The 26,709-nt window shown below is 45.3% G+C and overlaps 1 protein-coding gene across 1 annotated transcript in view; it reads right to left on the bottom strand.

The window, feature by feature from the left end:
* Positions 1-1,198: 1,198 nt before the first annotated feature.
* The window catches only part of Rab7a (RAB7A, member RAS oncogene family), a 42,318-nt gene continuing 16,807 nt past the window's right edge, over positions 1,199-26,709 (bottom strand). Inside the window, exons 2-6 of the mRNA XM_085840362.1 lie at positions 16,297-16,357; positions 14,936-15,062; positions 6,656-6,874; positions 5,844-5,972; positions 1,199-2,245 (exon numbers count right to left, since the gene is read on the bottom strand). Coding sequence (XP_085696488.1) covers positions 2,150-2,245; positions 5,844-5,972; positions 6,656-6,874; positions 14,936-15,062; positions 16,297-16,349 — 624 coding nt within the window. The 5' untranslated portion in view covers positions 16,350-16,357 and the 3' untranslated portion in view covers positions 1,199-2,149. The remainder of the gene's footprint in view (positions 2,246-5,843; positions 5,973-6,655; positions 6,875-14,935; positions 15,063-16,296; positions 16,358-26,709) is intronic.

The raw sequence follows: 26,709 nt of genomic DNA, 5'->3' as shown, positions 1-26,709 counted from the left end.
GGGGACAATGGGACATAGTAGGGTCTGCTGACAGACTGGGAAAGAGAGGCTGCCAATCTGACCCAGAGCAATCTATTCCAAGAAAGGTAAGATCAGCTGTGCCTCAAACACCGGGCAGAATTAGATCTTCAGGAACTCAACTGTCTCCTTTTCCTTTTGTCAGGAGGCATGGTTCCAGGATCCCCTGGTATGTTTCCCTTGCAGAAACCCAGACCCACTTCCATCCACAGAGCATCCACTGCAGTCTCAAGACATCACAGGGCATTACAGACTTTTAGTCACCTAGGTCTAACCAAAGTCTAGTCTAGACATTGGTAGAGACAGGCACCATGTCAGTTCGCTCCTTCGTGACCATGGATGAACTGGAGTTTAGAAACTTCCCAACGCATGACTCAGTAGGTACGATTCATCTGGGCAAAATGAGGGGCACAGGTACTTAGGGTGCAGCCAGAACTCAGTGAGTTTCCTGCTCATTGCACACTGCCAGTTCAGTCTTAGAGAACAAATGTGTGTACGTTAAGTTGTCATGTGCTGCTTGTGCGCAATGAGCTGGCTCTGAAGAGGGCCTTCCTACTTCACACCCAACCATATTTTGTCTCAAAAAGTCTACAACAGGCTTGTGATACGGAGAAAGGAAAACAGCAAAATAACCAGAGTAAAGGCCACAGTTTTGTTTCCAGTGGCTAAGAAAAAGATCCACACTAGGGTAGGTAGTCTAGGGATCAGCTGGAAGGCACCCCCTTGCCTCTGAGCACCAAGAGTCCCATGAACATACAGAATGTCCCCACATAGCTTGATCTTTGAGAGAAAAAGACAGACAGCAGCTGTTCTTTGTTCTTGTTAAATTTTATTGGCATCACGTTCGTCTCTTTACAGAAGAACTCAGCCTACACCCTAGAATGTAGACTTCTGAAGGGGAAGTGCTCCGGGAAGCAAGCCATGATGCAGGGCAGGACCTCGGGAAGGGACAGAACTGCCAGGGCTCAACCCAAGAGACGGTGGGTTAGTGCTGGGCCACACTTGGGTGGGTGGGAAAGGAGGAGGGTCTGCTAACCTACAGGTACCACAACCCTGAAAGGAGCGCCTTCTAGAACAAAGGTAGAGTCACTGGGACAGTGTGGTGGGCTCTCCTTCCTCTTTGAGTAGGATAGTGATATAAGGGCATCATAAAGTGTTGAATATAAGGAAAAAACAGAAAGGGAGAAAATGAGAATTTTAATTTTTGAAGTAACAGCAATTTATCCATTGTATACACTACTATATTATGCAAATCAACCTTTTGGAAAATTTAGCCACAGAAGGGAACTGTCTAGTTCAGTTCTCCCTTCAGAGAGATGAAAAGCTTTTTGGCTCTTAAGTCTGTGATAAAAGGCGTACATAATTCTTGTGTCTACTGTACAGAATACTGCCGCTAGCTGGACTTCCAAACTTGAGTCTCTAACACTCTGTAATCCAGACAGGGTTCAACCCTCCACCTTGCACGCCTGTGTTAGAGGACTTAAACACACAATCCAGGAATTCCTTACACTAATTTATACATTTTAATTGGTTGCATATATTAACATGTACTATAAGATTCTTTTCTAAGAAGCATTACATAATAAATGGATACTGTAAAAAGATCTGATTAGTTAAAAGTAACAAGCATTAACAGATACATACAAAACAGCCTGCTCAGAACGGAGCCTGGGCACCAGCCTTCCCACAGGACCTTCAAGGAGGGAGGGGTAAAAGACCACAAGACCGTTAAAAAAAAAAATCAGATAATTAGACACAGATGAACTGTGAACAGTTCTCTCACTCTCCAGTGGACAAAAAGAGTAAGCTTTCCATGCCCACTGCACCCCAGAGCACCCAGGGTCTCCGCCATATGCCTGCCATACACAGGGTTCACAGGGGGCAGCTGCCCCAGGAGCCCTGACAGGCACAGGCTGGAGTTTGCTTGCTGTGTGTGTGTTGTGTGTATGTGTTTGTGTGTGCACGAGTGTGTTTTGTGTATGTGTGTGTGTTGGATAACTGTTTGGTGGAGTTTCTTTTGGCAGCTGGATGTGAGAGCTCACGTTCTGGTCTGTTTGGAGAAGGAGGGACGCTTATTGAAGGCCTACGTGTGTGTTCTTGGTCTGTGAAGGACTCTGTGCTCACTGCCCCTTCAACAACTGCAGCTTTCTGCGGAGGCCTTGGCCCGGTCATTCTTGTCCAGTTTGATGGGTTCAGGGAATTCATTGTACAGCTCCACTTCTGTTTCCTGGATAGGAGGAGAAAGAGAGAGAGAGAGAGGGAGGTTGATGACTGGAGTCACAGGGACAGATCCTGACTGTGTACCCATAAGAAAGGGTGGCAGAATTTGTGAGGAGATTGTCAGCAGCAGCCACAGCCAGAAGTGTGCCAACTCAAGTTCTGACCACTGTGGTCCACACACAGCTAAGGTTCTGGATTATTCTGTCACAGGGCTCATGTCATTGCCAGTTCTTAACTGTCGGCTAGAGCTCTGCTCAAGGCTCCATGGTCTCAGGATGCTCGCCTTGCTCCCACCTCCCACTCAATCTTCTGGGCTGCTGGTTCTTCCCGGCCTTCGTTTCCACATAGCTGCTGAAGGGGCAGAGCTACCGTGATGCCTGCCGTCAGCGCCCACGCTGCATGGACTCGAGTCACTGGGGTCTTCGCCTGGGGAGTAACTGAGTGCCAAGCGCTAGGGCCCAACCCACACCACTGTACCTAAGAAGGGGAAAAAGGTTCCTAACAGTGTTATTTTCATTTTATTCACACTAACTAAAAATATACAGTAAGAGGTTTACTAGGGCCCAACACCCCAAGTGTGCATGCAACACACTGGTTTCGGTGTGGGCCACCATCACATCACATCAGAATGCTCATCACCCCAAAAGGAAACCCTGTGCTGAGTGAGCTGCTTATTCCCCAGCAACCAGTCATGTTCTCTCCTTCCCTCCAAATGCAGGAGTGGAAGCCAGGGCTCTACACATGCTAGGCAAGCCCTCTGCCTGCCAGTGGGCAGTTTTTTGTGTTAAATGTGTATATTAGTATTGACAGGAATATAAATTTATTGCTGTTTATAATAACCAAAAAGTCAAAACAGTGCAGATGTTCACAAACTGGTGACTGTCTCAGTAAGTTGGTCCCTGTGCTGCAGACAGCACTCTGCCAACACTCTCGGGGCAGGAGGAAGTCTGTAACACAGAGGCCAAAACAAATGCAAGCCCAGGCTGGGCTACAGAGGAAGTGCTAGTCCAGGGCCTTAAAAACAAATATAAGTGACAACCTTGGAGAGAATGGGTGTCAACCCCAAGTTTGTATGTTGAAGCCCTCACACCCCCACCCACCCCCATGTACCTATTTGTACCTAGAGTCTTCAGATTAGACAAAGTTATCTGTGGCATCAGCTCTCACAGAACTTCAATTTTCCTTTTCAGACAGGCTCTCATATGTATCCCAGGCTGGCCTTGAACTTGCTATGTAGTTGAACTCCTAAATCCTCCTGCCTCCACCTAGTGCTGGGAGTCTAAGACATGTATTACATAAGACATGTATGCTAGACTTATGTGGTACTAGAGATGGATTGGAGGATCTCACACATGCCAGGACAGCAATCTGTTACCAACTGACAACCCAGAGGGCATGTTAACATATCTGCTCTCTGAGCAATGCCACCCTGTGTGGACATAGCAAGAAGACAAGACAGCCATGTACAGGCCAGGAGAGTCCCAGACTGTACAACTGTGACAACAAAATAAAACCTTTTCTGTATAAGCTGTCTGATCTGTGGTATTTTGTTATGGCTAGACCAGTACAATTCCAACCAAAAACTCAACAAGCTGTCGGCCTGGGTGGGAGAGGGTTAGGGTAACCACAGGTTGGCAGGATGTACCCTAGATGCCAAAGTAGGGGCTGGAGAGGTGGCTCAGTGGTTAAGAGCACTGACTGCTCTTCAAGAGGTCATGAGTTCAATTCTCAGCAACCATATGGTGGCTTACAACCATCTGTAATGGGATCTGATACCCTCTTCTGGTGTGTCTGAAGGCAGTGACAGTGTATTCATAAAATTTAAGAGATGCTGAAATAAAGATGATCCAGCTAACTGTGATTCTCAACATGTGACTCATGACCACCTTAGGGGGTCACATGTCAGACATTCACATTACAATGTACTAACTAGCAAAATTACAGTTATGAAGAGTTGGGGGTCACTACAACATGAGGAACTGTATTCATGGGTTGCAGCCTTTGCAAGGTTGAGAACTACTGAGGTAAAGGAACCTAGCCATGGCCAGGGCAGTTTGTGCGTGCTGGAAGAGAAACATGAAGGACTTAAAGGACACACTTCAAGGGGACAATGGCTGCTTCCCAACACTCACATTCACTGGAAGCAGAGGTCTTTGAAGGGAGAAGGAACCTTTAAAATGTATCTGACACAAGAATGACTTTTTATTGTTAGGCTCTTTTATATCCCAGAATGGTTGCTGAGACTGTCCTTGAACTTCTGATCCTCCGGCCTCCACCTCTCAAATGCTGGTATGATAGCATGGTTCTAGCACATCTCCTGTTTTTTTCTGTGTAGTCTATGCTGTCCTGGAACTTGCTGTCCTCTCGCTAAGTGCTGAAATTGTAGGCAGATACCACCACACCCAGCTAAGATGGCCTTTTTTTTTCTATGACCAAAGGCTATCAAATAAAAGAACTCTGGGGGGTGGGGAGGAGTTGGAGGGTAGGTGAAGGTAATGTCTGTTCACCAAGAGTTCCTATGATCACTCTGGGAACACTCCTGAGGATTACATCAGAAAGGACCACATGTTGGTATATAAGGACCGTAAATGACTCGGAAGTAAAAAGCCCCATTCTAAAGGTATCCTGGTAGGGAGTATTCAAAAGGACACCAGTAAAGAAAAGACGAAACACGAAGATGTCCAACAAACCTCTTGAGAACATGCTGGCCATTCACAGTAGTGAGCCTAGAATGAGAGGCTCAAAGGGATGGTGCTTTGAAGGTGGCAACTGAGCATCAGCAGTTAGAGTTGGCACCCACAGCCTGTTGGTTGGAGGTCCCCAAGCCTACACTTTTTTTACTTAACCTCCCTCCCCCCAAACTGTAACAAACCCCAGGACCTTACATATGCTAGGCAAAGAACTCTGTATATCTCTCCAGCCCTTCTATGTTGCTGAAGCTGTCCTTGAACTTGCCATCCTGACTTGGCTTCTCCAATAGTTGGAATTATAGGCCTCTATCGTGCCCTAGCTGGGAGCTCTGGGCTCCTTGATGTTCTCTTATCTCTTACTTGTGCATGTACATACCTACTCCCAGGAAAAGCAAGGTCCTGGTCCTGAGTTGTTGGGTAATGACGGCCTCTGAAGCTGGCCTTGGTTCTGAATGAGGCGCACAGGCTCAGACACTAATGATTAAACAACAGCTGGGATGTGACTCAAGTTTATCTCATTAAACAGATCAGGGATCTGGTCAGAGACCCCTAAGCGGCCTGATTGGCTAAAATGCACATGAAAACCAACCAACCCAGGGACAAGCTCACACCTCCTTCACAAGGATGTCCCTGTTGTGTTCCTGAGGTTTTGCTGTGTCTGGACCAGGCTGCCCTGAAATGCTCTGTATCTTAGGTAAGTGTGCTATACCAAGCCATACCCCAACTCTGCCCCATGTCTTCCAGATGACTAATAAAGCCATAGACCTCACAGGAGCTGACGCAGAATCTGTCATGACCTAGCCATCCAGAGAAGCACGTTAGTTTTTCGCAGATGCAGGTAGGGGAGAGGCATCTAGGAGAGAACTCGAGACCTCACCAGAGGGCGCCTTGCAGCTTGAGGGCCCTGAGACCCACCTGTTTAAGAGCGTTCCGAGCAATCGTCTGGAAGGCCTGCTCCACATTGATGGCCTCCTTGGCACTGGTCTCGAAGTAAGGAATGTTGTTTTTGCTGTAGCACCAAGCCTGTGCCCTCTTTGTGGCCACCTGTGGGAGGGAGAAGGACACTAGTGACATGAACAGCAGACAATGACTCCTCCCAGGAAAATTACACGCCAGTGAGAATACATCTGGGAAGGAGGAAGAATGTGGCCTATAGACCTGCAGGTCAGCTCACTCTGCTGCCCACACGAGGGACCCAACTCCAGCTACCTCTGTCCATAGCCAGACCACGTGGCCCTTAGCCAAAGGAGAGAGATCCTGGGGTCCCCAGCTCATCTCTGATATGAACCCTGTTCTTCTCATCTAGAAGCGGCAGGCAGCACAGACTTTGCAGTGTTCACCCCTTAGATCTTTCCTGCCCCTGCCCCAGCCAAGAAACAACAGACAAAATCTGGAAAAGGAAAGAGATGTCAGAAATAAGCTGAGCTATAATTAACAAAGCTATGCTTCAACACAAGTGCCGTGTAGAGTTAAGGCAGAGCAACCTGATCAACCCCACAGCCTCCTCCTACCCCAAAATGAGAAAAGCAGTTCCTTTAAGGTACAGAAGGGTAACCAAGGCTCTGAGAATACAGGCTGCTCCACACCACTGGGGTCCGAGGGGCGACAAGCACGCCCACCAGCACCTTCCTTCCCACATTATTCTGAGCCTGGTAGAGAGCGCTCTGAACTCGCAGGTCCCAGAGGAGCGGGGCTTGTCTATAACGGTGACTGCAGTTGGCGCTTACTTGTCTGTTTTCCAGGTCAATCTTGTTTCCCAACACAACAAAAGGGAAGTTCTCGGGATCCCGGGGGCTGGCCTGGATGAGAAACTCGTCTCTCCAGCTGTCGAGGGTTTTGAAAGTGTTGGGGGCAGTCACATCAAACACCAGAACACAGCAATCTGCACCTCTGTAGAAGGCCACACCAAGAGACTGGAACCGTTCTTGACCGGCTGTGTCCCAGATCTGCAAGACACAAACACAAAACACCTGGCCTTTAGGAGATGCTGGGCAGTGTGTGTGTGTACATGTGTAGGAGTGACATGGCTCCTTTCTTCTCCCAGGTATGTACCTAGAACATGAAGCTACAGCTTCAAGACTAATGGATTCTGGGGGGAACTTTCTGCTATATGTATGTAGCCTAGGCAGGTCTTAAACTTGTAATCCTTCTGCCTCAGCTTCCTGGGTGTTGAGATTATAGGCTAAAGTTAGTATTTATCTATAGATTTTTAACAATGTCATTTCTTTAATCAAAAAGTGGTTTTTTGAGACACGGTTTCTCTGTGTAGCTCTGGCTATCCTGGAACTCACTTTGTAGACCAGGCTGGCCTCAAACTCAGAAATCCGCCTGCCTCTGCCTCCTGAGTGCTGGGATTAAAGGCGTGTGCCACCACGCCCGGCTCAAAAAGTGGTTCTTGTTTATAACTTAAAACCAAAATTGACCAAAAATCCTGATAAAAATATCTGGAGTTGAAGCAAGCAGTAAGTCCCACTGATTAAGCACAGACACCGTCCTACAGCGCCATGTTTAACTTGAACAGATGGTACACGGAATCCAAAGACATAGAACAGATATAAAAATGAAGGAAAATTGTGTCGTCATCCCAGCAAGTTTTGAAAATTACCTCCCCTTTAAACTTACAAAAGTATAATTCATATTTGTTAATTAACAAGAACAAAAATACAGCCCTATGTCTAATGGTCCTTTTAAACTTTCTAGAGTTTTCTGGAAGTTGGTGGTGGGAATGGAATCCAGGGCACTGTAAGCTCTGAGCAAGCTCTACTGCTCAACTACAGAGCCCCAAAGGAAATAGAATAGTTTCTTCTTTATTTCCAAAATTATATCCATCTATATTTTTAAAGAATTATTTATTTAATGTATATGAGTACACTGTAGCTGTCTTCAGACACATCATAACAGGACACTCCCTAATACAGATGGTTGTGAGTCACCATGTGGTTGCTGGGAATTAAACTCAGGACCTCTGAAAGAACAGTCAATGCTCTTAACTGCTGAGCAATCTCTCCAGCATATTCATATATTCTATATTCATATATTTATCTATCCATTACTGATAATTTGGGCAGATGCTACAGATGGACCTAACATGCATGATAAGCTGATAAGTTATAATATTGCCACTGTACTTATTTCATTATTTTTTAAAGAGTAAACCTATAGCCAGAGAGATGGCTCAGCAATTAAAACCACCACTGCTCTTCTAAGTATGTGGGTTTGGTTCAAAGCATCCACATAGCAGCTCATAATCTCAAATTCCAGGAGCTCAGATGCCTTCTGCTCCCTGGGCACCCCAGGCAGGAATGTGGTGCAGAGAGATACATATACATACATATAAGCACATGAAACACCACCTCAGTGACACGTGTTCTGAACTCTCCAGAAGTAAATGGTGCCTGAAGAAAACATCTTACACCAATAGTGCTCTGCTGTAAATCTCTTGCAACTCACCTTTGTTCACATCCAAACTCGCAGTATCTCACTGCCTTATGTTGTACTTTATTTCCTGGCCATTCATCCTACATGCAGGACTGCAATAATTACGCTTCTCTCCTCATGCCAAAAGTTAAGATGAGGTTTAAACGATTAGAAACAGAAACTGGGACTGGAGCAGTGGGACTGGGAAGAGCTGGTCCAGAGCAAGAGTGGGGTTAAGGCATGTCCAACCCCAGAAATCTCGTCCTGAGATGGGCAGCAGGAATAGGATTCCCCGCTTCCTACCCCCGGTTAAAGGAGCTATCCTGCTGAAGCCTGCCTGCTTAGAGTCTGCTCTGGCCATGCTCATTCATCTCCTGAGGTCTCCATCAGCCTCCAGGCATTCCCGACTCCATTTCTCTTAGGCCACAGGTTGTGACTGCCATGATCATGTTGTTATGGATGTGGGATCGGGGAGTGGAAACACAAGCTATGCTGGGAGATGTGGCCACATTGGAGGAGAGCACAGGACCTGCCTGCCTACCTCCACCTCCACATGACTCCAATTCCCTGAACCCTGGCTTCTGGCTATTAAGGTTTGTCTGTGACCTCTAGCTTCCTGTGGGCACACGCCCTTGTTCAGGGACTACTGAATGGAGAGTAATGCCATTCGGGGGTGGTTAAGTACTCAGACGAGCTTCACCTGTATGACTTGTTCTCGATCCTCTGCTTCCCATGTGCACATTTTTACTTTGTGCATTTTTTACCTCGGGTCCTGAAGCTTCTGGCTGCTCCACTTGAAGGTCTTGGTCCAGCCAAGTACAACCCGTGTCCCTTAGAGTTCCCAGCAAGGCCCCTGTCACCCGTGTCCACTGCTTCACTATCATAGCTTACCAAGCCTCGAGTGTTCATGCACACCTACCCAGCTGAGCCCAGCATTGCACACTGACTTGTAGCTTTCCTCAACAGTATCAGAACAGCCATCACTACTCCACCGGACCTTACAATGTGCAACGCCAATCCTGGTCTCCTTAGCATAGGAGCCAATGTAGGAGCCACACCTGAGCACTCAACTTAACAGCAGGCCCTGACTTTAGTCCTTTCATTATGCCTAGACAGTCTAATATACTCCCATGGGATTAGGTATTGTAAGTAATTACAAAATACTTACATTTAAAGTTAAAGTTGTACAGGGGGATGTCCTTACATTCTATATAGACATGACAAATCAATTTTATTTATAAAATGTGTTAACTGTTGTTTTATTCTATCAGTGTTTTGCCTGCATGTGTGTCTGTGCACCACTTGCATGCCTGGTGTCCAATTCCCTGGGACTGTAGTTACAGATGGTTCTAAGTCCCACTGTGCATGCTGGAATTCAAACCAAGGTCCTCTGGAAGGGAGTAGCCAGTGCTCTTAAACTGAGCCATCTCTCCAGCCTTTACATCTACCCTTTGTTTTTTGTTTTTTGTTTTTGTTTTTTCAAGACAGGGTTTCTCTGTGTAGCTCTGGGTGTCCTGGAACTCTGTAGACCAGGCTGGCCTCGAACTCAGAAATCCGCCTGCCTCTGCCTCCCGAGTGCTGGGATTAAAGGCATGTGCCACCTCGCCCGGCACATCTACCCTTTTAAAGATGGGATCTAATGTAGCCCACACTGACCTTGAACTCATTCTGTAGCTGAAGGTAGCCTTAAAACAATTCTGATCCTTCTGTCTGTAGCTCCCAAACACTGCTGTGATTACAGACATGCACCACCACACTCAGTTTTACCTTGTGCTTGGGACTGAATCCAGGACACTATGCAAGTAAGTGCTTGACCACCGAAACTACAAACCTGAAGGCTGCATTGTGGTGAGGAAGTTTCTTGGGCCAATCCTCAGTAGACGCCAAAGGCAAACACACATGCTTTCTTTGCTCCAGTTGCAGGGCCTCATACATTATAGCAAGCATTCTATCTCTGGTGACTCCTCTAGTCCTTTGTACTCAGGTCTACTTTATTCTTATATATTTGTCTTTGTGGTAAGGTGCTTGTGGAGGCTAAGAGAAAAAACCCTGTGCTTTTTATTATCAGTGTTCGACCCCCACCCCCACCACCACCCCAGTGCTCTGCTCTATCGAGCTGTCAAGCACATGCTTGCTGCTCCCCTGGCTCCCACGACCATGCTGGCATGGCTCCTCTTCAGTCTTGTGAGGGTGGGTATCACTGTTATTCATGTGTATTTTTAATTTATTCCTCCTGGAAGTTGAGATTTCGGGATCCCTGAACTGGTGTAATATCAGTTCTAGGAAATTCTTGTCAAATTTTATCTTTAATCTATTTTCTTTATTCCTTTATATTCTTTTATATACAGCTCAATGGAAATCACTTGCTGGGCATGTGTAAAGACATGGGGAAAACGTGTGGGTGTGGCCTCACCCAGCTTTCTTTTCTGTTTCTTTTTGCACATCCTCTCTGCTATGTCCAATCTACTGATAAGTGAAATTTCCTAAGTTCTAGAAACTTTTAATTCTTTTCTCCCCAAATCTATATTGCCTATTTGTTCTCTGCAGATGTAAGGTTTTGTTTTGTTTTCTTCCTTTTAAATTAAAACCAATGTACAGAGCTGGAGTCAGAGGTCTGTGGTAGAGCACCTAGTCTTGTAGGAGGCTCTAGGCTCAGGCCCTAATACAGCCAATCCCCTAAAGAGGGGAGGAGTTCTAATATGTTAACTGACAATTCCTGCTGGTATTCCTAGCACTTGGGAAGACACAGGTAAAACAATTGCAAGAGTTTGAGAGTAAGTAGCCTGGGCTATATAGAGTGAACCCTCACCTGTAAAAATAAATCAATTGTCATAGATGAGCCTAAACTAGCAGGGAAAGTGACCTGGCTCCTTTGTAAGTACAAAAAGCACTCTCAAAACCAAGGAGATCACCACTGGGTTCTTCTGTGTGATGTATTCCTTTTCTTATCTTTTACTACAACCTGCAAAAACTCCAGAGAAATATGGGGGGCTCACTCCAGACTCTGCACCATCATTCAGAAGTGGCTACCTCATCCTGCTCTCTCCTGGACCCTTCTGTGCTATGGGTCTCCAGTGTGGCTCATTTGACGCTATCTGTGGAATACACTGCAGCAGTGAGTGTGGCTCTCAACCCTGGGCTGGGCGCAGATGGTGCAGGTCTGTGCAGCTCCTGTTTTCCTACTGCTGGAAAGAACACCAGCCTCACTGCCCTTCCCCCAAGTCATGCGTTCTTTCTGGGGGCTCTTGGGCCTAGCATTTGGCTTCCTGCAGTCTTGAGTTCCTTTTTGTTTAATTTGTTTTGTTGTTTTTCCAAAACACCATCTTACTATGTAGCTCTGAATATATTTTCCTGTGTAGACCAGCCTGGCCTCAGAGAGGTCCACAGAACTGACAGAGGTCTACCTGCCTCTGCCTCCCAAATGCTGGGGTTATTGGCATGCGCCACTACACCTAGCCAGGCCTTCTGAACCCCTGCGCAACCCCCGAAGCTTGCCCATGCTTCTAGAGTTTAACGGTGTCTTTCACTTATTTTGATGTTTTTGCATTCCCCGGTTTTTTTAAGTTCTAAATTTTCCATATCCTCATTTCTTATAGCACTTTGTCCATTTTGGTTTCTATTCCTGTTTTAAGAAACGGTAGTCATTATGAAGGTAACTTGGGACAGGATTTCCTCAAATGGCCAGGAACATATATCCTCTCACTCCAACTGTAAGAGTCCTACGCAGTAATCTTACTTGTGTCAGTAATGGCATGTGTTTCTGTTAAATTCTTTAAGATAGAGGTCCCTATTCTTTGAAGAGTATAAACTTAAATTCTACACACATCAAGTTGAATCTAGGTGCACAAACCTTTAATTTTTGCTCCTGGGGAGGCTGAAACAAGAGATTTGCAAGTTCAAGGTCAGGGCCTAGGAATCAAAAGGACACCTTGTCTCAAGACCCTCATTTGAAAAGGTCTGGGGACAAAGCCCAACAGCAGAGCATTTGTCTACTAGCACCTAAGAGACTCTCGGTTCAATTCCAAGTTCTCCATTCCCTAAACACAGCACAGTAACCACCACACATGTGGACGGGGAGACAGTGGGGCAGGCAATCTCAAACCTCTGAGTCCCAGAAGTCTTGCCACATATTTGGCCTGTCTCCCTGTCCTGCTTTTACATTCTTTGTGGGGACTGGACATGTGGTGGACAGTGTGTGTTTGCTGGGGATGGAGTGGGGAGTACAGGGTGTTTCTCAGTTCTGACTCCACGCGTGAGTAGAAGCTTACATCTCTAGTCCTTTCAAAGTTAAAACTTAAAAATCATCCCAGCCCAACCCTCTGAGCCTATCACAATTTCACTTCCCTCTTTGTTCCAGAAATGTCCTTTCCCCAAATTTGGTCTCTTAACTTTCACTCAGGTATTTTGAGTATCTTCCAATGTATGTGCTAGGCAAGGCCGACTCACATTACCTCCATCCTAAACTGTGAGACAATTCAGAGTTCTTACCTTAATGCGCTTGCCTGTTTGTCTCCTGTCTCCCTGTTATAGTGCTCGACACATAGATGCGTCCCTTGTGTATCTGGTTTTACCTGTGCTCTGGGAATTTCAGCATGGATCCTCACATTTTGCAGAGCAAGCAAGGGCTTTCTTCTTCCATGGAGCCACCTTTCCAGCCCCACTTGTTTTTGTTGCTTTAGTTATGTGTATGTTTTGTGTATGTAGTAGAAAAACCAGAATATAAATTTCAAAGACCCTGTCTCAAATGGTGTACACCTTTAATCCTAGCAGTTAGGAGTTGATTTCTTCTGAGTTCAATGACAGCCAGGGCTACAAAGTGAGATCCTGCCTAAGAAAACGGATGGATGGATAGATGGATGGATAGATGGATGAACACCTGAAGTTGTTTTCTAACTGGCACACTCATTCCTTGGTACACATGTACCTATACACGTACACACACAACCACACCACACAAACATGTACGGTGACTGACCTCAGTTTTAATGTTTTAAACTCAACAAAAAAAAGATATTCTTCTGTTTCTTTAGTTTGGTGTCACTGTACCAACTACCTCAGTGAGATCATGGACCAGAAGGCAAGACAAAAATAGTGGGATTCTTTTTCAAGAGGTGTTCGTTCGTGCACAAGCCTGTGTACACACTACATAAAATGCCTCAACAACCATGTATACTAATACACATGGGGCATGAGGTGCGCAGACATATGGAAACACTAAATCAGCCTTACAGAGCTCAACTTTATAAAAATGTTTTTATTTATGTGTTTGCCTGCACTTGTGTACCAAATTGCCTAGAGAACAGAAGAGGGTATCAGGTCCCTTAGAACTGAAGTTATACACAGCAGTGCTGAGAACTGAAGCTGGGTCCTCTGTAAAGAGCAGCTAGTGCTTTAAATCACTTTTAATCACTGAGTCATCAATTTAGGATAGTCAACAATTAAATAGTTAACTACTACCTTAATATCTGCTGTCAGAAGTTAGGAAAACCCAGAAAGATTTCCGAGCTGAAGCACTGGACAAAGGCACTTAGATAAGCTACAGAAAGGCTCACGACTTTAAACCCAGCACCCCAGTGCAACTTTATGAGTTCAAGGTCAGTCATGAATACACAGACACCAATGCCTCCAAAAGAAAGAAAGATAAATAAAGACATTTTAGAACACAGAAGGAACCGGTAGGTTGCTAAGTTTAGAAAGGAAAAAGAAGGGACTGGAGAGATGGCTCAGCAGTGAAGAGCACTGACTGCTCTTCCGAAGGTCCTGAGTTCAATTCCCAGCAACCACATGGTAGCTCACAACCATCCTTAATGAGATCTGATGCCTTCTTCTGGAGTGTCTGAAGACAGCTACAGTGTACTTACATATAAATAAATAAATCTTTATTAAAAAAAAAAAGAAAGAAAGGAAAAAGAAGCTGGGCATGGTAGCAATGGTAGCACACGCCTTTGATCCCAGCACTTGGGAGGCAGAGGCAGGCGGATTTCTGAGTTTGAGGCCAGCCTGGTCTACAGAGTGAGTTCCAGGACAGCCAGGCTATGCAGGGAAACCCTATCTTGAAAAACCAAACATAAATAAATAGAAAGGGAAAAGAAATGAAAAAAAAAAAAAAAAGACAATAACTCTAGTTAAATTAAATTTTACAAAAATTCCTACTTATCTTGTAATATAAATTTCAAATTTAGGATTGGGGTGTGGCTCAGTGGCGGGAGCATGTGCACTCAGCCTGCATGGGGCTCAGGCTCCGTCTCCACCATGCTCCTGACCGTGCTTTTCCTGCTATTTTATCCAACAACCCTATTTGCAGCCAATTTTTCATTATCCACAAATATAACGAACGGTAAGTTTGAAAAGCATGGAGGTGTGACAGACAGTCTGGATGCAATCAACTGGGCCTACACGAGGGCTCAGCACAGAAGCTGCATGACCTGTGTTTAATCCCTACAACTCACAGAAGGAAGAAAGCGAGCCAACTCCACAAAGTTGTGTGTCCTCCTTCCCCTCCCCCTCCCACCCCCACCCCCACCCCCACCCACCATTTAAAAAAGACTCAGTAAACTGGCAGTCTGGCTCCCGGCTGAGCAGTGGCTCACCTGCATGGTAACAAGTCTGTCATCCACCATCACCTCCTTGGTCAGAAAGTCCGCTCCTATTGTGGCTTTGTACTGGTTACTGAACTTCTTATTCACATACTGGTTCATGAGAGATGTCTTTCCAACACTGAAATTGAACAAAACCCACATGTCTGAGTCAAATCAGGGACTGAAAGGGATTTGTGTTGACAATGTTCAAAGCAACCTGCCTGAGCTAGGAAGAGAGTTTAGTTGGTAGAGAGCTTGCCTGACACACACAAGGCCTGGGTTTACCTCCCGGTACTGCAACAGTTTAAAAACAAAACAAAGCATTTTACTAAAAGAACTTGCCTGTCATGATCGAGAGAAACATCTCCCTTACACACACACACACACACACACACACACACACACACACTCCCTCGTAAATGGAACTTTGTGATAAGATCACTCCAAAGGGCTTTGTAATCTCAGGTGTTTATGCATCACTCAGTGTGGTCAAGTAATACCCGGAGGAAGCCACTCAGCAGTATGTAGCCAGAAAGGAATGTTCCAAGACAGGTGTAGCCCCACATGCTTGAGAGATAGAGGCAGCAGCATTGAGAGCCTGAGGCTAGACTGGGCTGCACAGTGAGTTCAAGGGCATTGAGCCACAGTTTTTGTTTCAAAACTAAAGTCCAAGCAAAACAACAAAACAGGGCCTGTTTGATGGCTAAAGGGAAAGGCACCTATTGCCAAGCCCGAAAACTTAAATTCAATCCCAGGACTCCCAGAGCAGGAAGAAAAACAATTCTTGCAGGGACCTTCACACCCACATGCATATGCACATACATAACATTAAGAATATCCCTCCCAAGGAATTTTTTCACCAAGAAAACTCACCAACCAAGTGTTCAGTAAGATAAGGGTAGGGTCGGGGTAATGCAACCTAAAGAGAGCGCCAATGCTTTCCTTGTTCAAGGCTTTCCACAAAGAATGCACATACACACAGCCTAAGACAGTAGTGCTTGCCTTGCCAGGGATATAGCCATTGCGTCCACTGGTCTAAGGTGCTGGTTCTATCTCCAGTTCTGCAGCACAATTAGAATTTACAGAAGTAGAGTGAGGTCTGTAATCCTCAAAGGCCTTGAGACTCCTTTCAGACAGTATGCCATTTCTCACAGTCCTGGGCAGGAGACACTATTCCTATACTCTACCCCATTGGAATGCACTTTCAAAAACAAGAAAACAAGGGTTCCTTAAGCAATTCAATAGGCCAAACACAGGAAAGCCCAACAGTAAAGGATAGTGGCCAGGCCCAGAGCCGACTGTGGAACTGCCTTGAGATCAGTGAGGATGAAGCTCCAGGCCAATCAGAGGTCAGACTCATGAGAAACACTTACCCAGAGTCTCCCAGGATGATGACCTTCAGCAACACTTTCTTCCTAGAGGTCATCCTTGAAGCTGTAGGGAGGAGAGAGCACAGGTGAGCTGGAGAAACATTAAAGCAGACAGACATTGTCTACGGTGCAGCCACTCTAGTCCGCCAGGAGCCAAGCCCCAGCCCTCACTCAGACTGGCCCTGGGCCTGTGAACCCTTGAGCTAACCTAACAAGTCAGCAGGGCAGGGGCTGAAAGGATGCCGGAGTTCTCTCTCTCTCTCTCTCTCTCTCTCTCTCTCTCTCTCTCTCTCTCTCTCTCTCTCTCTCTCTCTCTCGCTGGGTCCATTGCTGGCCTCAGCAGTTGGGATTAACACTCCAAACAGACTCACAATCCCACAAGTGAAGATTAAGCACGACTTCCTCAGCAAAGGAACCTATTTCCTTCCTTCCTTCCTTTCCCTCTCTCCCTTCCTCCTTTCTTTCATTTTTTAGAATCAGGGTTTCTTTCTGTGTGGCTCTGGCTGACAAGATGGTCTTTAACTCTGAGACCTGTCTGCTCTGCCTCCTGGGTATTGGGATTACGAGAGTGCCACCACAGCCAGTTAGGAACCACTTTATTTAAGGAGCGCCCTGTGCTGGCTAGTTTTATGTCAACTTGACACAAGCTAAAGTCACCAGAGAGAAGGGAGCCTTAACTGAGAAAATACTTCTGTAATATTGCCTGTCAACAAGTCTGTAGGCCATTTTCTTAATTAGTAATTGATGGGAGAGGGCACGGCCTTTTGTGTGTAGTGCCAACCCTGCCTGGGATTTTGGTCCTGGATTCTATAAGAAAGAAGGCTGAGCAAGCCATGAGGCACAGTCCAGTAAACAGCAATCTTCCATAGCTTCTGCACCAGCTCCTGTTTTGGCTTCTCTCAATGAATTGTCACTTGGATATGTAGGCCAAATAAACCCTTCCCTCCGCAAGGCGCTTTTTGGTCATGATGTTTCATCCCAGCAACTGTAACCTAAGACACCACTCCCCCTCCCCCAACTACTGTTTGCTGCTTTAAAACACTTACATAGATCTAAATATATACTATCCATATTCTCCACTTTCTAACATTCTCCATGAGAACAGTTTTGTTTTCTATTTGCCTGGTGCCAAGTAAAGAATTATCACACACCAGACTACTGGATGAGCAATGCTTCACAGTGCCACTCTGTCTAGGGACAACCTTTTGCCAAAAAACTAGGCAGCCTTGGCTTCCATGACCGTACAGTATGTAACATGCTGACCCTTGGTTCACTCTTCCAGGTCTTGTCAATCCTTGATCCTTAACAAAGAAAGAGTTTACCAGAAAATGACTGGGTTTCAAAAATGCCACTTGTTAGCTGAGTATTGGGTGTAAACTGACAAGTACTGGTTGCTGTTATTTTAATATATGTCCCAAACACAGGTCAGACAGAGACCAGAACAGAGTCCAGATGACAAGGGAAGAAGTTCAGGGCCATCTGCCTACTGCCTTTTCAGTGGGTGATAGCACACCCAAGAACACACAGGAGATGCTGACCAACTGGCTCACAAGGAAGTGGAAACCTATGTCCCTCACAGTGACTGTTTCCATTGTTTCTGGCTATAGGGACAGCGTGGAAAGGGAGTGGTACCTCATGACTAATGAGCCTTTTGCTTAGGATAAAAAGCAGGTAATCCCTTGAAATGATTTCTTTTAGATCAGTTTCAAAGGCAACAGGGCAACTGCAAGAACTGTGGGCCCATAATAAGATCACGGTAGGGAGAGTGTGGAGTGAAACTGGTGCCATCACAATACCCAGAAAGCACACAGCAAGAAAGCCGGTGCATTAGACTTCCTCCCGTCCCTTTTATTCCATCAGCCTCCACCTCCCACCTGAAAGGTATGGGATGGTACCACCCACATTCAAAGACTGTCTCCCTACTTAACTGTCTCTGGGGTCAGTGAGATGGCTCAGCAGATAAAGGCTCCTGCCTCCAAACCTGATGACCTGAGCTCAATCCCTGGTCCTAAAGCCTGGAGAGAACCAGTTTGTGAAAGTTGTCCTCTGACCTCCACATGTATGCTGGGACATGCACACACATATACAACTATCAAGATCAACTATCAGACAAAGTCTGCCTATGCTCACTGCCCAATGCCCCCCCTCCGCCCCCCAGTGCCATACACATAGTGTATGACAGCCTGTTAAGCTCAGTGACACTGGTAAGAAAAACACCTGCAGGCTGTGTAAGGAAGCTGAACCCTCGGAGACTGCTTCCTTCAGCCACCTGTCCTATCTCGAGTTTTCTCACACTCTAAACCATACATTACATACATACATATGGAGTCTTATCCCCAGCCCCATCGTCCCAGAGTCTGTGTTGACTCAGCAAGGTTTCAGTCTCACTGAAGATCTAGTATCACCTTTTTGTTTTGTTTTTCGAGACAGGGTTTCTCCATGTAGCCCTGGCTGTCCTAGAACTCACTCTGTAGAGCAGAGATCTAAGAGATCTGCCTGCCTCTGCCTCCTAAGCACTTTAACCCCAAGGTTAAAGGTGTGCACCACCATTGCCTGGCTGGTATCACTTTTTGAGATGGATAACACTATATCGGTGGATACCTGCTGTAAAAACTTTTCTATTGGGGGAAGGGAGTTGTTAGACAAAGTCTCACTATGTAGACTAAGCAGGTCTAGAACTCAGAGACCCACCACTGCCTCTGTCTCTGCCTCCTGACGCTAGGATTAAATACGTGCACCATATATATGGCTTGGCCATAGCTTGATTCCTTAGTAGCCTTTTTGAGTATCAGAAAGGAAACACCTAACATGCTGACTCGGCCGCAGTGAAGTGAGACACCTTAAGAGTCACTTTCTTCAGCTTCCAACTCTGGAAACTACACAGGGTTGCTGTCCCATAGCCATTGAATTCCCACAACAGCAGACAGTGTTTTGAGCATAGGATTTGGTTATTTTGAGTCTCCCAGGTTGTTAATTTATGATAAATGTGGAAAGGAGAATGTTGTGAATGGGGCTAAGCACTGCTCTGGGCTCAGAGGGCATGTCTAGCCCATGCAAGGCCCTAGGTCTGATCCTCGGCACCAAGGAGAGGGAGAGAGGAACTAGAGAAAGGGAGAGGGGAAAGAGAGAGAAGTAGGCACCTCTGAATTCTGTCTGTGGGAGACTCTTCCTTGAGAGGCAGCAGGAGCTGAAGGAGGAGTCAGGAATGGAGAGTACACTCGGCAAGCAGGAGGCAGTGGGGGCTCGCTCCCACCCACAAGAGTCCACTCAGAATATGGTTGGGCTCACAGATATCAGAGTCACTCTTAGCAAAGCCATTTATTCCTTACAGCCATTTATTCCCAAGTGACTGTGCCCTCAGGGGGCCCACGGTGGGCTTCAGCATCCTACACCAGGGTATATTTTGCTTTTACCAATGCAGCTCAGGAGGCACAGGCGACACCAGCCTTCACTGGCTCTCAGCAAAACACCTAGCGCACATACACTGTGTAAAAAGATGTCTAAGTGAAAACTTGTTATGGTCTTGATAAAAATTAGACTATTTCTAAGATCAGTCTGTGAACACAACAGGGAAAGGAGAAAATATAAACATAACTTTGGACTTTTCATTCTGAGGAGTTTAAGATGAAAGGCTTTAGTAGCAGCTAATTCCACTGAGCACTGTATTTTCAAGCCTGGTCTACAGAGTGAGTTCCAGGGCTACATAGTTGAGATTCCGTCAAGAAGGAAAGAAAGAAAGAAAGAAAGAAAGAAAGAAAGAAAGAAAGAAAGAAAGAAAGAAAGAAAGAAAGAAAGAAAGAAAGAAGAGAGAGAGAGAGAAAGAGAGAGGAGAGAGAGAGAAAGAGAGAGAGAGAGAGAAAGAGAGAAAGAGAGAAAGAGAAAGAGAGAGAGAAAGAGAAAGAGAGAAAGAGAGAAAGAGAAAGAAAAAAGGAAGAAAGGAAGAAAGGACGAAAAACAACTCAGGTGAAAAAGGGTTCCCCTCAGCTGTATGCAAGCTGGCAGGACGGAGGGTGCCTAACAGCCCATGAGGGAAGAGGTCAAATGCAAGAGGGAGATCCTCTCAGCAGGGCCCAAACTCAATACACCACCTGTGTGGAAGCCCTCAGACCAAACGCCTTGTTTTCAGGTTAAGAACTTATTTCTAGAATTTTTTGGCTTTCCAAGCCCCACCTCTGCTTCACAGAGGGTCTTTTTCTCTGTGTGTCTGATATATACTCAACACCTTCCTTTAAAAATAAAAAATTTAAGAGTTTGGGGGCAGGAGAGATGGCTGAACACTTAAGAGCACTGGCTGCTCTTGCAGAGATCCTGATTTGCCAGCAACCACATGGTGGCTCACAGTCATATGGAATGAGATCTGATGGCCTCTTCTGGCATGCAGGCATACCTGCAGACAGAACACTCACATGGTCTGGAAAGCATGATGCGTAGGAAAACTTGGGGACAGATGTCGACTGGTCCTTTACAGGTAGGAATGAAGAACAGTCACTTAGAAAATAACCCAAGGGTGAAGAAAATTCAGTTAATCGGGGCTGGAGGATGAATTAGCAGTTCAGGGCATGGGAGTTCAATTCCCAGCACCCACAGTGGCTCACAACTGTCTATAATGGGATCTGATGTCTCCTTCTGGCATGCAGATGTACATGAGACAGAGGACTCACAGACATAAAATACACAAAATATTTTTTTAAAAATAAAAGAACATTCAGTAAGGCTCCCTCCTTGTGCTTGCTGGTGGGCTGGGTGAGGAGGACAGTGGCCGTGGCACTGAACACTGCCCAGGAGGAAATTAGCAAAGAGCCCAAGAGGCCAATCAGTGTAGAGAAGGCATGCCCACCAGTAACGGTCGCCATGACATTCTCTCTCAGAAATATGCCTGTTGCCCTCAAGAGAGCTGCAGATCTACATTTAGAAAGTCACAACCTTGAAAGAACTATAGTGAAAGAAGTCCACCCAGAAGCTGGAAGAAGGCCACACGTTTCCATTTTGCAATTGTTTTTATGGTTCTTATGGATCTAGCTGTGGAGTTAAGGAGAGCACCAGCATGTCTGGAGAACGAGGACTGGGGACTGACTATTTCATGACCCCAAAGTCTCAGAGTCCTGAACAGACCACCCTTCCACACCAAGCACACCTCTCTTCAGGGCAGCGAGACCACATTCAATTCTGTTCTTCTTGAATGTACTGTTCAACAACTTATGTAAAATAAACTTACACACAGGAAAACTGTACACAGGAGATGAAGGGAACATAATAGACTCTGGCTGGCAAGACGGCTCAGTGGGTAAATGGTCTTGCTGTTGAATCTGGCAATCTGAAATTAGTGCTTGAGACCCACAGAAATAACCCAACCTGCCCCAGCTGTCCCATGACCTCCACAAGCACCTCAAGTCACAAGAACACCTCCTAGCCCCAAAACGCACCCCAAGACAATATAAATGAAAAATGAGGTTTCTAAAGCAGAGAGCTCAGAAATACACTATTATTACCTTAAACAACACGAAGCTAAGGGACCGAAGTTGAACAGAACTGGAAATGGCAGTAAAATTTCACTAATTAAAACACGAAAGACCAACTGGAAATGCCAGGTCAGTCAGTACAAATGCTGGCATCCATCCCCTAGCGCAGTGGAGAGAGAAGGCAGGAAGCAGTGGCTCGGCTATACAGGATACAAGGCAGTCCAAGCAGAGCAAGGCAAAGGTAGGAACATGTCAGCAGTACTTCCTGGATAAGAAAAGGTCTCTGGGGCTGGGGAGATAGCTCAGCGGTTAAGAGTTCTGACTGCGAGCCGGGCGTGGTGGCGCACGCCTTTAATCCCAGCACTCGGGAGGCAGAGGCAGGCAGATTTCTGAGTTCGAGGCCAGCCTGGTCTACAAAGTGAGTTCCAGGACAGCCAGGGCTACACAGAGAAACCCTGTCTCGAAAAAAAAAAAAAAACAAAAAAAAAACAAAAAACAAGAGTTCTGACTGCTCTTCCAAAGGTCCTGAGTTCAAATCCCAGTAATCACCTAGTGGCTCACAACCATCTGTAATGATATCTGATGCCCTCTTGTGGAGTGTCTGAAGACAGCTACAGTGTACTTACATATAATAAATAAATAAATCTTTAAAAAAAGAAAAAGGTCTCTGAAGCAGCAAAATAATAAATGTTCCCTATGCTCTCCCTTACAAGGGGGGACCAATTTTATTTTTTTAAGATGTTATCGATCAAACATGCTGGCAGGATCTCACAAATGCTAAGCAGGTGTTTGTTCCCCCAGTTGGAAAGAATACTTCTTTTTGCTCAGTAGCCTGATTCCCTAAAGGGATGACTGAAGAAGAGAGCAAAAATCTAGGAAGATTAGAAGAAATCTAAAAACTAGAACTGGGCCGGGCGTGGTGGCGCACGTCTTTAATCCCAGCACTCGGGAGGCAGAGGCAGGCGGATTTCTGAGTTCGAGGCCAGCCTGGTCTACAAAGTGACTTCCTGGACAGCCAGAGCTATACAGAGAAACCCTGTCTCAAAAAACAGAACAAAACAAAGCAAACCAAAAAAACCCTAGAACTGGCAACTCCTCTCTCCATCAAATTTCAACAAATTCTGCCCATGGTCCTGTATCTTATTGCCATGAGGCAAGCTGGAATTCACTTACCAGACAAAAAAGCTAAATATTTGGAGGTTTTTGCTGCTAATTTCTACAAGTCAGTCTCAGTGCCCTTAGACACTATTGTCCCTTTGTGTAGGCACAGGGAGCTTATGTGGTGCTATCATAGGTGACAATGCTTGTAAGGTGACAAGAAAGAACCTTCCCTAACCGTGTGGCATCCACCTACACCACTAGGGAGAACTATTCTACCCGACACAGTACACATCCTCTCAGCAAATGGTAATTTGTTGCTTAGAACTTAAGGCCTACAGAGAATAAGGTTAAATGGTCACAGCTAAATATTATGAAGCCAGTATGCGATGTCAGATGGCATTTCTTGAGTCCCACTCTTCAATGACTTTAAAAAAAAAATGACAAGATTCATCCTCCAGCCCTTAAACATCCAATTTTCATGGGTAGCAAAATACCCAGCACCAGGCCAGGTTCTAATTATAGTTTTTCTTAAATGTGTGTGTGTGTGTTGAGTGTGTGGGTGTATTTATTTATTTGGTTGTTCGAAACAGGGTTTTTGTGTAGTCCTGGCTGTCCTAGAACTCAGAAATCCGCCTGCCTCTGCCTCCCAAGTGCTGGGATTAAAGGCATGCACCACCATGCCTTTAATTTTCTTTTGCTAGTCAGAATTACATGAGACCTCAAAACCAAACAACAAAATTGATACTATAAGAATGTTACCTAAAGACAAAGGATAACGGAGTCCTACAGCTCCTCCAAAGCTTCCCTCAGCTTTCAAGTTGTGAACTATACAAGTCACAAATATGATAGCCTTAGTAGTAGTCACAGCAACTGCTGACTCTAGGTTAGCCTTCACTATGCTACTATCTGCCATTAGTTTTTATCATGCATTCCCCAAAAGGATGCTAATCAATGACCAGGTGACCTTAGATCTAGTGGGCACAGTACATACACTCGTGCATCTATGGAATTAACAGCTTTGCTGTGCGCTAGGGAATGTTGCTATGTAGAGTGCAAGACCTGAAGACACTGTGGGAAAACGTCTAGAGACACAAATAGGAAGGGAGATTGGTAATGGGAAAAGCTTGTGGAACACTGGTCAATACTTGAATCTGCAATTTAGTCATCACTAACCACAGCTTGCTATACTTTAATGAAAACAACTCAATAAATTAAATACTTCTCTTCAGCAGCACTAGCTCCAGTTTAAGTGCTTAATTAATAGTCATCAGCTATAAAAGGCAGATATGGAGACTTATACCATGACACAAAGTTCTGCTGCACAGTGTGGATCTAAACATGTGAAGTATTGTACTAGGACTAATATATAGCCTACCAACTCAAATCTAAGCCTATAACCATTTTTGTTTCATTACCCAGTATCTGACCCATTTCTCCCCCTCCTGAAGGCACAGCATAAATCTTGGCTTTTCAATGTCAAACAATGAGTAATATCTGATATGTGAATTCTTCATGAGAATACATTTCAAAATATTTGTGACCATTGTCTCAGCAGACCATAGATGCTCCAACACTACCTGGAAGCCTGGACTAAGCTTGTCAACAGTCCTAACAACCATGAGTAACACCAGAGCAAAGAGAAATTCAACCAACGCACCAGAGGGTAAGAGCCTAGACAACACCATGTGCCTAACTAACTAACACCGAGCGCCTCAAGCCACGGTGCGCCTTTACAGCCTGTCCTAGCAGCACTACTGCAGCACACCAAAGGACACCTGCACACCCACACTCATTGCGGCCCGAATACAGGCCATCAGTCCAATAAACACCAAGAGATAAATGGATTAAAATGGGGACAGAGCAGCCACGGCAGAGAACACCTGTAATCTTAGTCCCTGGGAGGATCAGGAACTGGAGGTCAATCGCAGCTACACACTGAGTTTGCCATAAGACTGCCTCAAAAATTAACACACACACACACACCCCAGAAGAGAGGCCTGTGAGATGGCTCATTGTGTAAAAGCACTTGCAGAGCAAGTTGGCTGACCTAAGTTCAACTCTTAAAGCCCAAATGAAGGCAGAAGAACTGACTCCAAAAGTGTCAGGCTTCTCTAGAGTCACAGAACTTGTGGGTAGTCTCTATGCAGTGAGGGACTTTGTTATGATTTACAATCTGTAGTCCAACTCCTCGACAATGGTCAGCTGTGAATGGGAAGTCAAGGATCTAGTAGTTTCTCAGCCCCACAAGGCTAGTAGTAGATCCAACAGATGTGCTGGCAAGTAAATGCAAGCTGGCGAAGAAGAGTGATCTTCCTTCTTCCAATGTTTTTTATAGGTCTCCAGCAGAAGGTGAGGCTCAGATTAAAGGTGTGTACCACCACACCTGGATCTGGGACTAGTCTTGTCCTACGTTGACCTTGAACTCAGATCTCCTTGCCTTAGTCACCTGGGATTCATAGCCACTATGCCTCAAGATCTCCATGCCAAGATCCAGGTCAGAAACTTGTGTCTCCCAGCCTTAAGATCTGGATCACAGGTGAGCCTTCCAATTCTGGATTGTAGTTCATTTCAGATATAGTCAAGTTGACAACCAGGAATAGCCATTACAAATAGTGTACACATACATGCACAGTCATTTTTCAAGCCAGAAAAAAGGAGGGGAAATTACACACACACACACACACACACACACACCAGTATATTACCTAGCCATAAAGAAGACTAGAAGCTATCATTGGCTGAAAGTGAGCAGAACTGTAGGTCAGTACATTAAGTGCAGTGATCTAGACAGACAAATATATCATGTATATGAACAGTTAAAAATTTTTTTTGTTTGTTTGTTTGTTGTTGTTGTTTTTTTTTTTTTTTTTTTTTTTTTTGAGACAGGGTTTCCCTGTATAGTCCTGGCTATCCTGGAACTCACTCTGTAGACCAGGCTGGCCTCGAACTCAGAAATCCACCTGCCTCTGCCTCCCAAGTGCTGGGATTAAAGGCGTGCGCCACCACCGCCCGGCAAAAATTTTTTTCAAAGTAGAATAATGATCACTGGAGACTGGGAAAGATGTGGGGAAGGGTAGAAAATGGAGGCTAAATCTGATCAGTGTATATTTATCACTATATGCTTATCAAACAAATAACCCCACTAAATTCCATTAATACAACCAATACTATTAATGAACAGTCTTGAAAACAATACGTACAAAATAGCTAACAAATAGCAGTGGCTGGTGAGAAATGCTCACTATGTTTAATATCTAGAGTATCATCTCACATGCTGGAATGGCTGTTATCAAAAAGATCAAAGTAAAGGCAGCAAAGGTAAGCACAGAAAGGCTGTCCTTCATACAGTGCTGGTGGGGTCTGTTACAGGATCATTTGTCCTTCTCCCCTTCACCCCCCACCAAAATAAAAAAAAACTAGATCATGATGTATAAATCCCGTCACTGCATGCATACAGTAAATATGGGAACACGAGCATGTCAAGCCTATCTGCACATCCTGTCATCCAGTGTGACGCGATCTTGGATCTTGGAGATCTTGAGGCATAGTGGCTATAAATCCCAGGAGACCAAGGCAAGGTGATCTGAGTTCAAGGTCAGCGTGGGACAAGACAAGTCCCAGAACCAAGCATGGTGGTACACACCTTTAATCTGGGCCACACCTTCTGCTGGAGACCTACATAAGGACTTTGGAAGAAGGAAGATCACTCTTTTTCGCCAGCTTGCATTTACTTGCCAGCACATCTGTTGGATCTACTAGCCTTGTGGGACTGAACAAGATATGGAAATTAAGCCAACTATACTTCAACAGGTGAAAAAAAAATATGTCACAGAAAATAAGCCAGACACAGGAAGAC

This window comes from Mus caroli, unplaced genomic scaffold, assembly GCF_978045245.1.
Source record: "Mus caroli unplaced genomic scaffold, Mus_caroli_1 scaffold_7, whole genome shotgun sequence".
Lineage (NCBI taxonomy): Eukaryota > Metazoa > Chordata > Mammalia > Rodentia > Muridae > Mus > Mus caroli.
The sequence above is the reverse complement of the archived record's forward strand: the minus strand, read 5'-3'. Positions and strand labels throughout refer to the sequence as shown.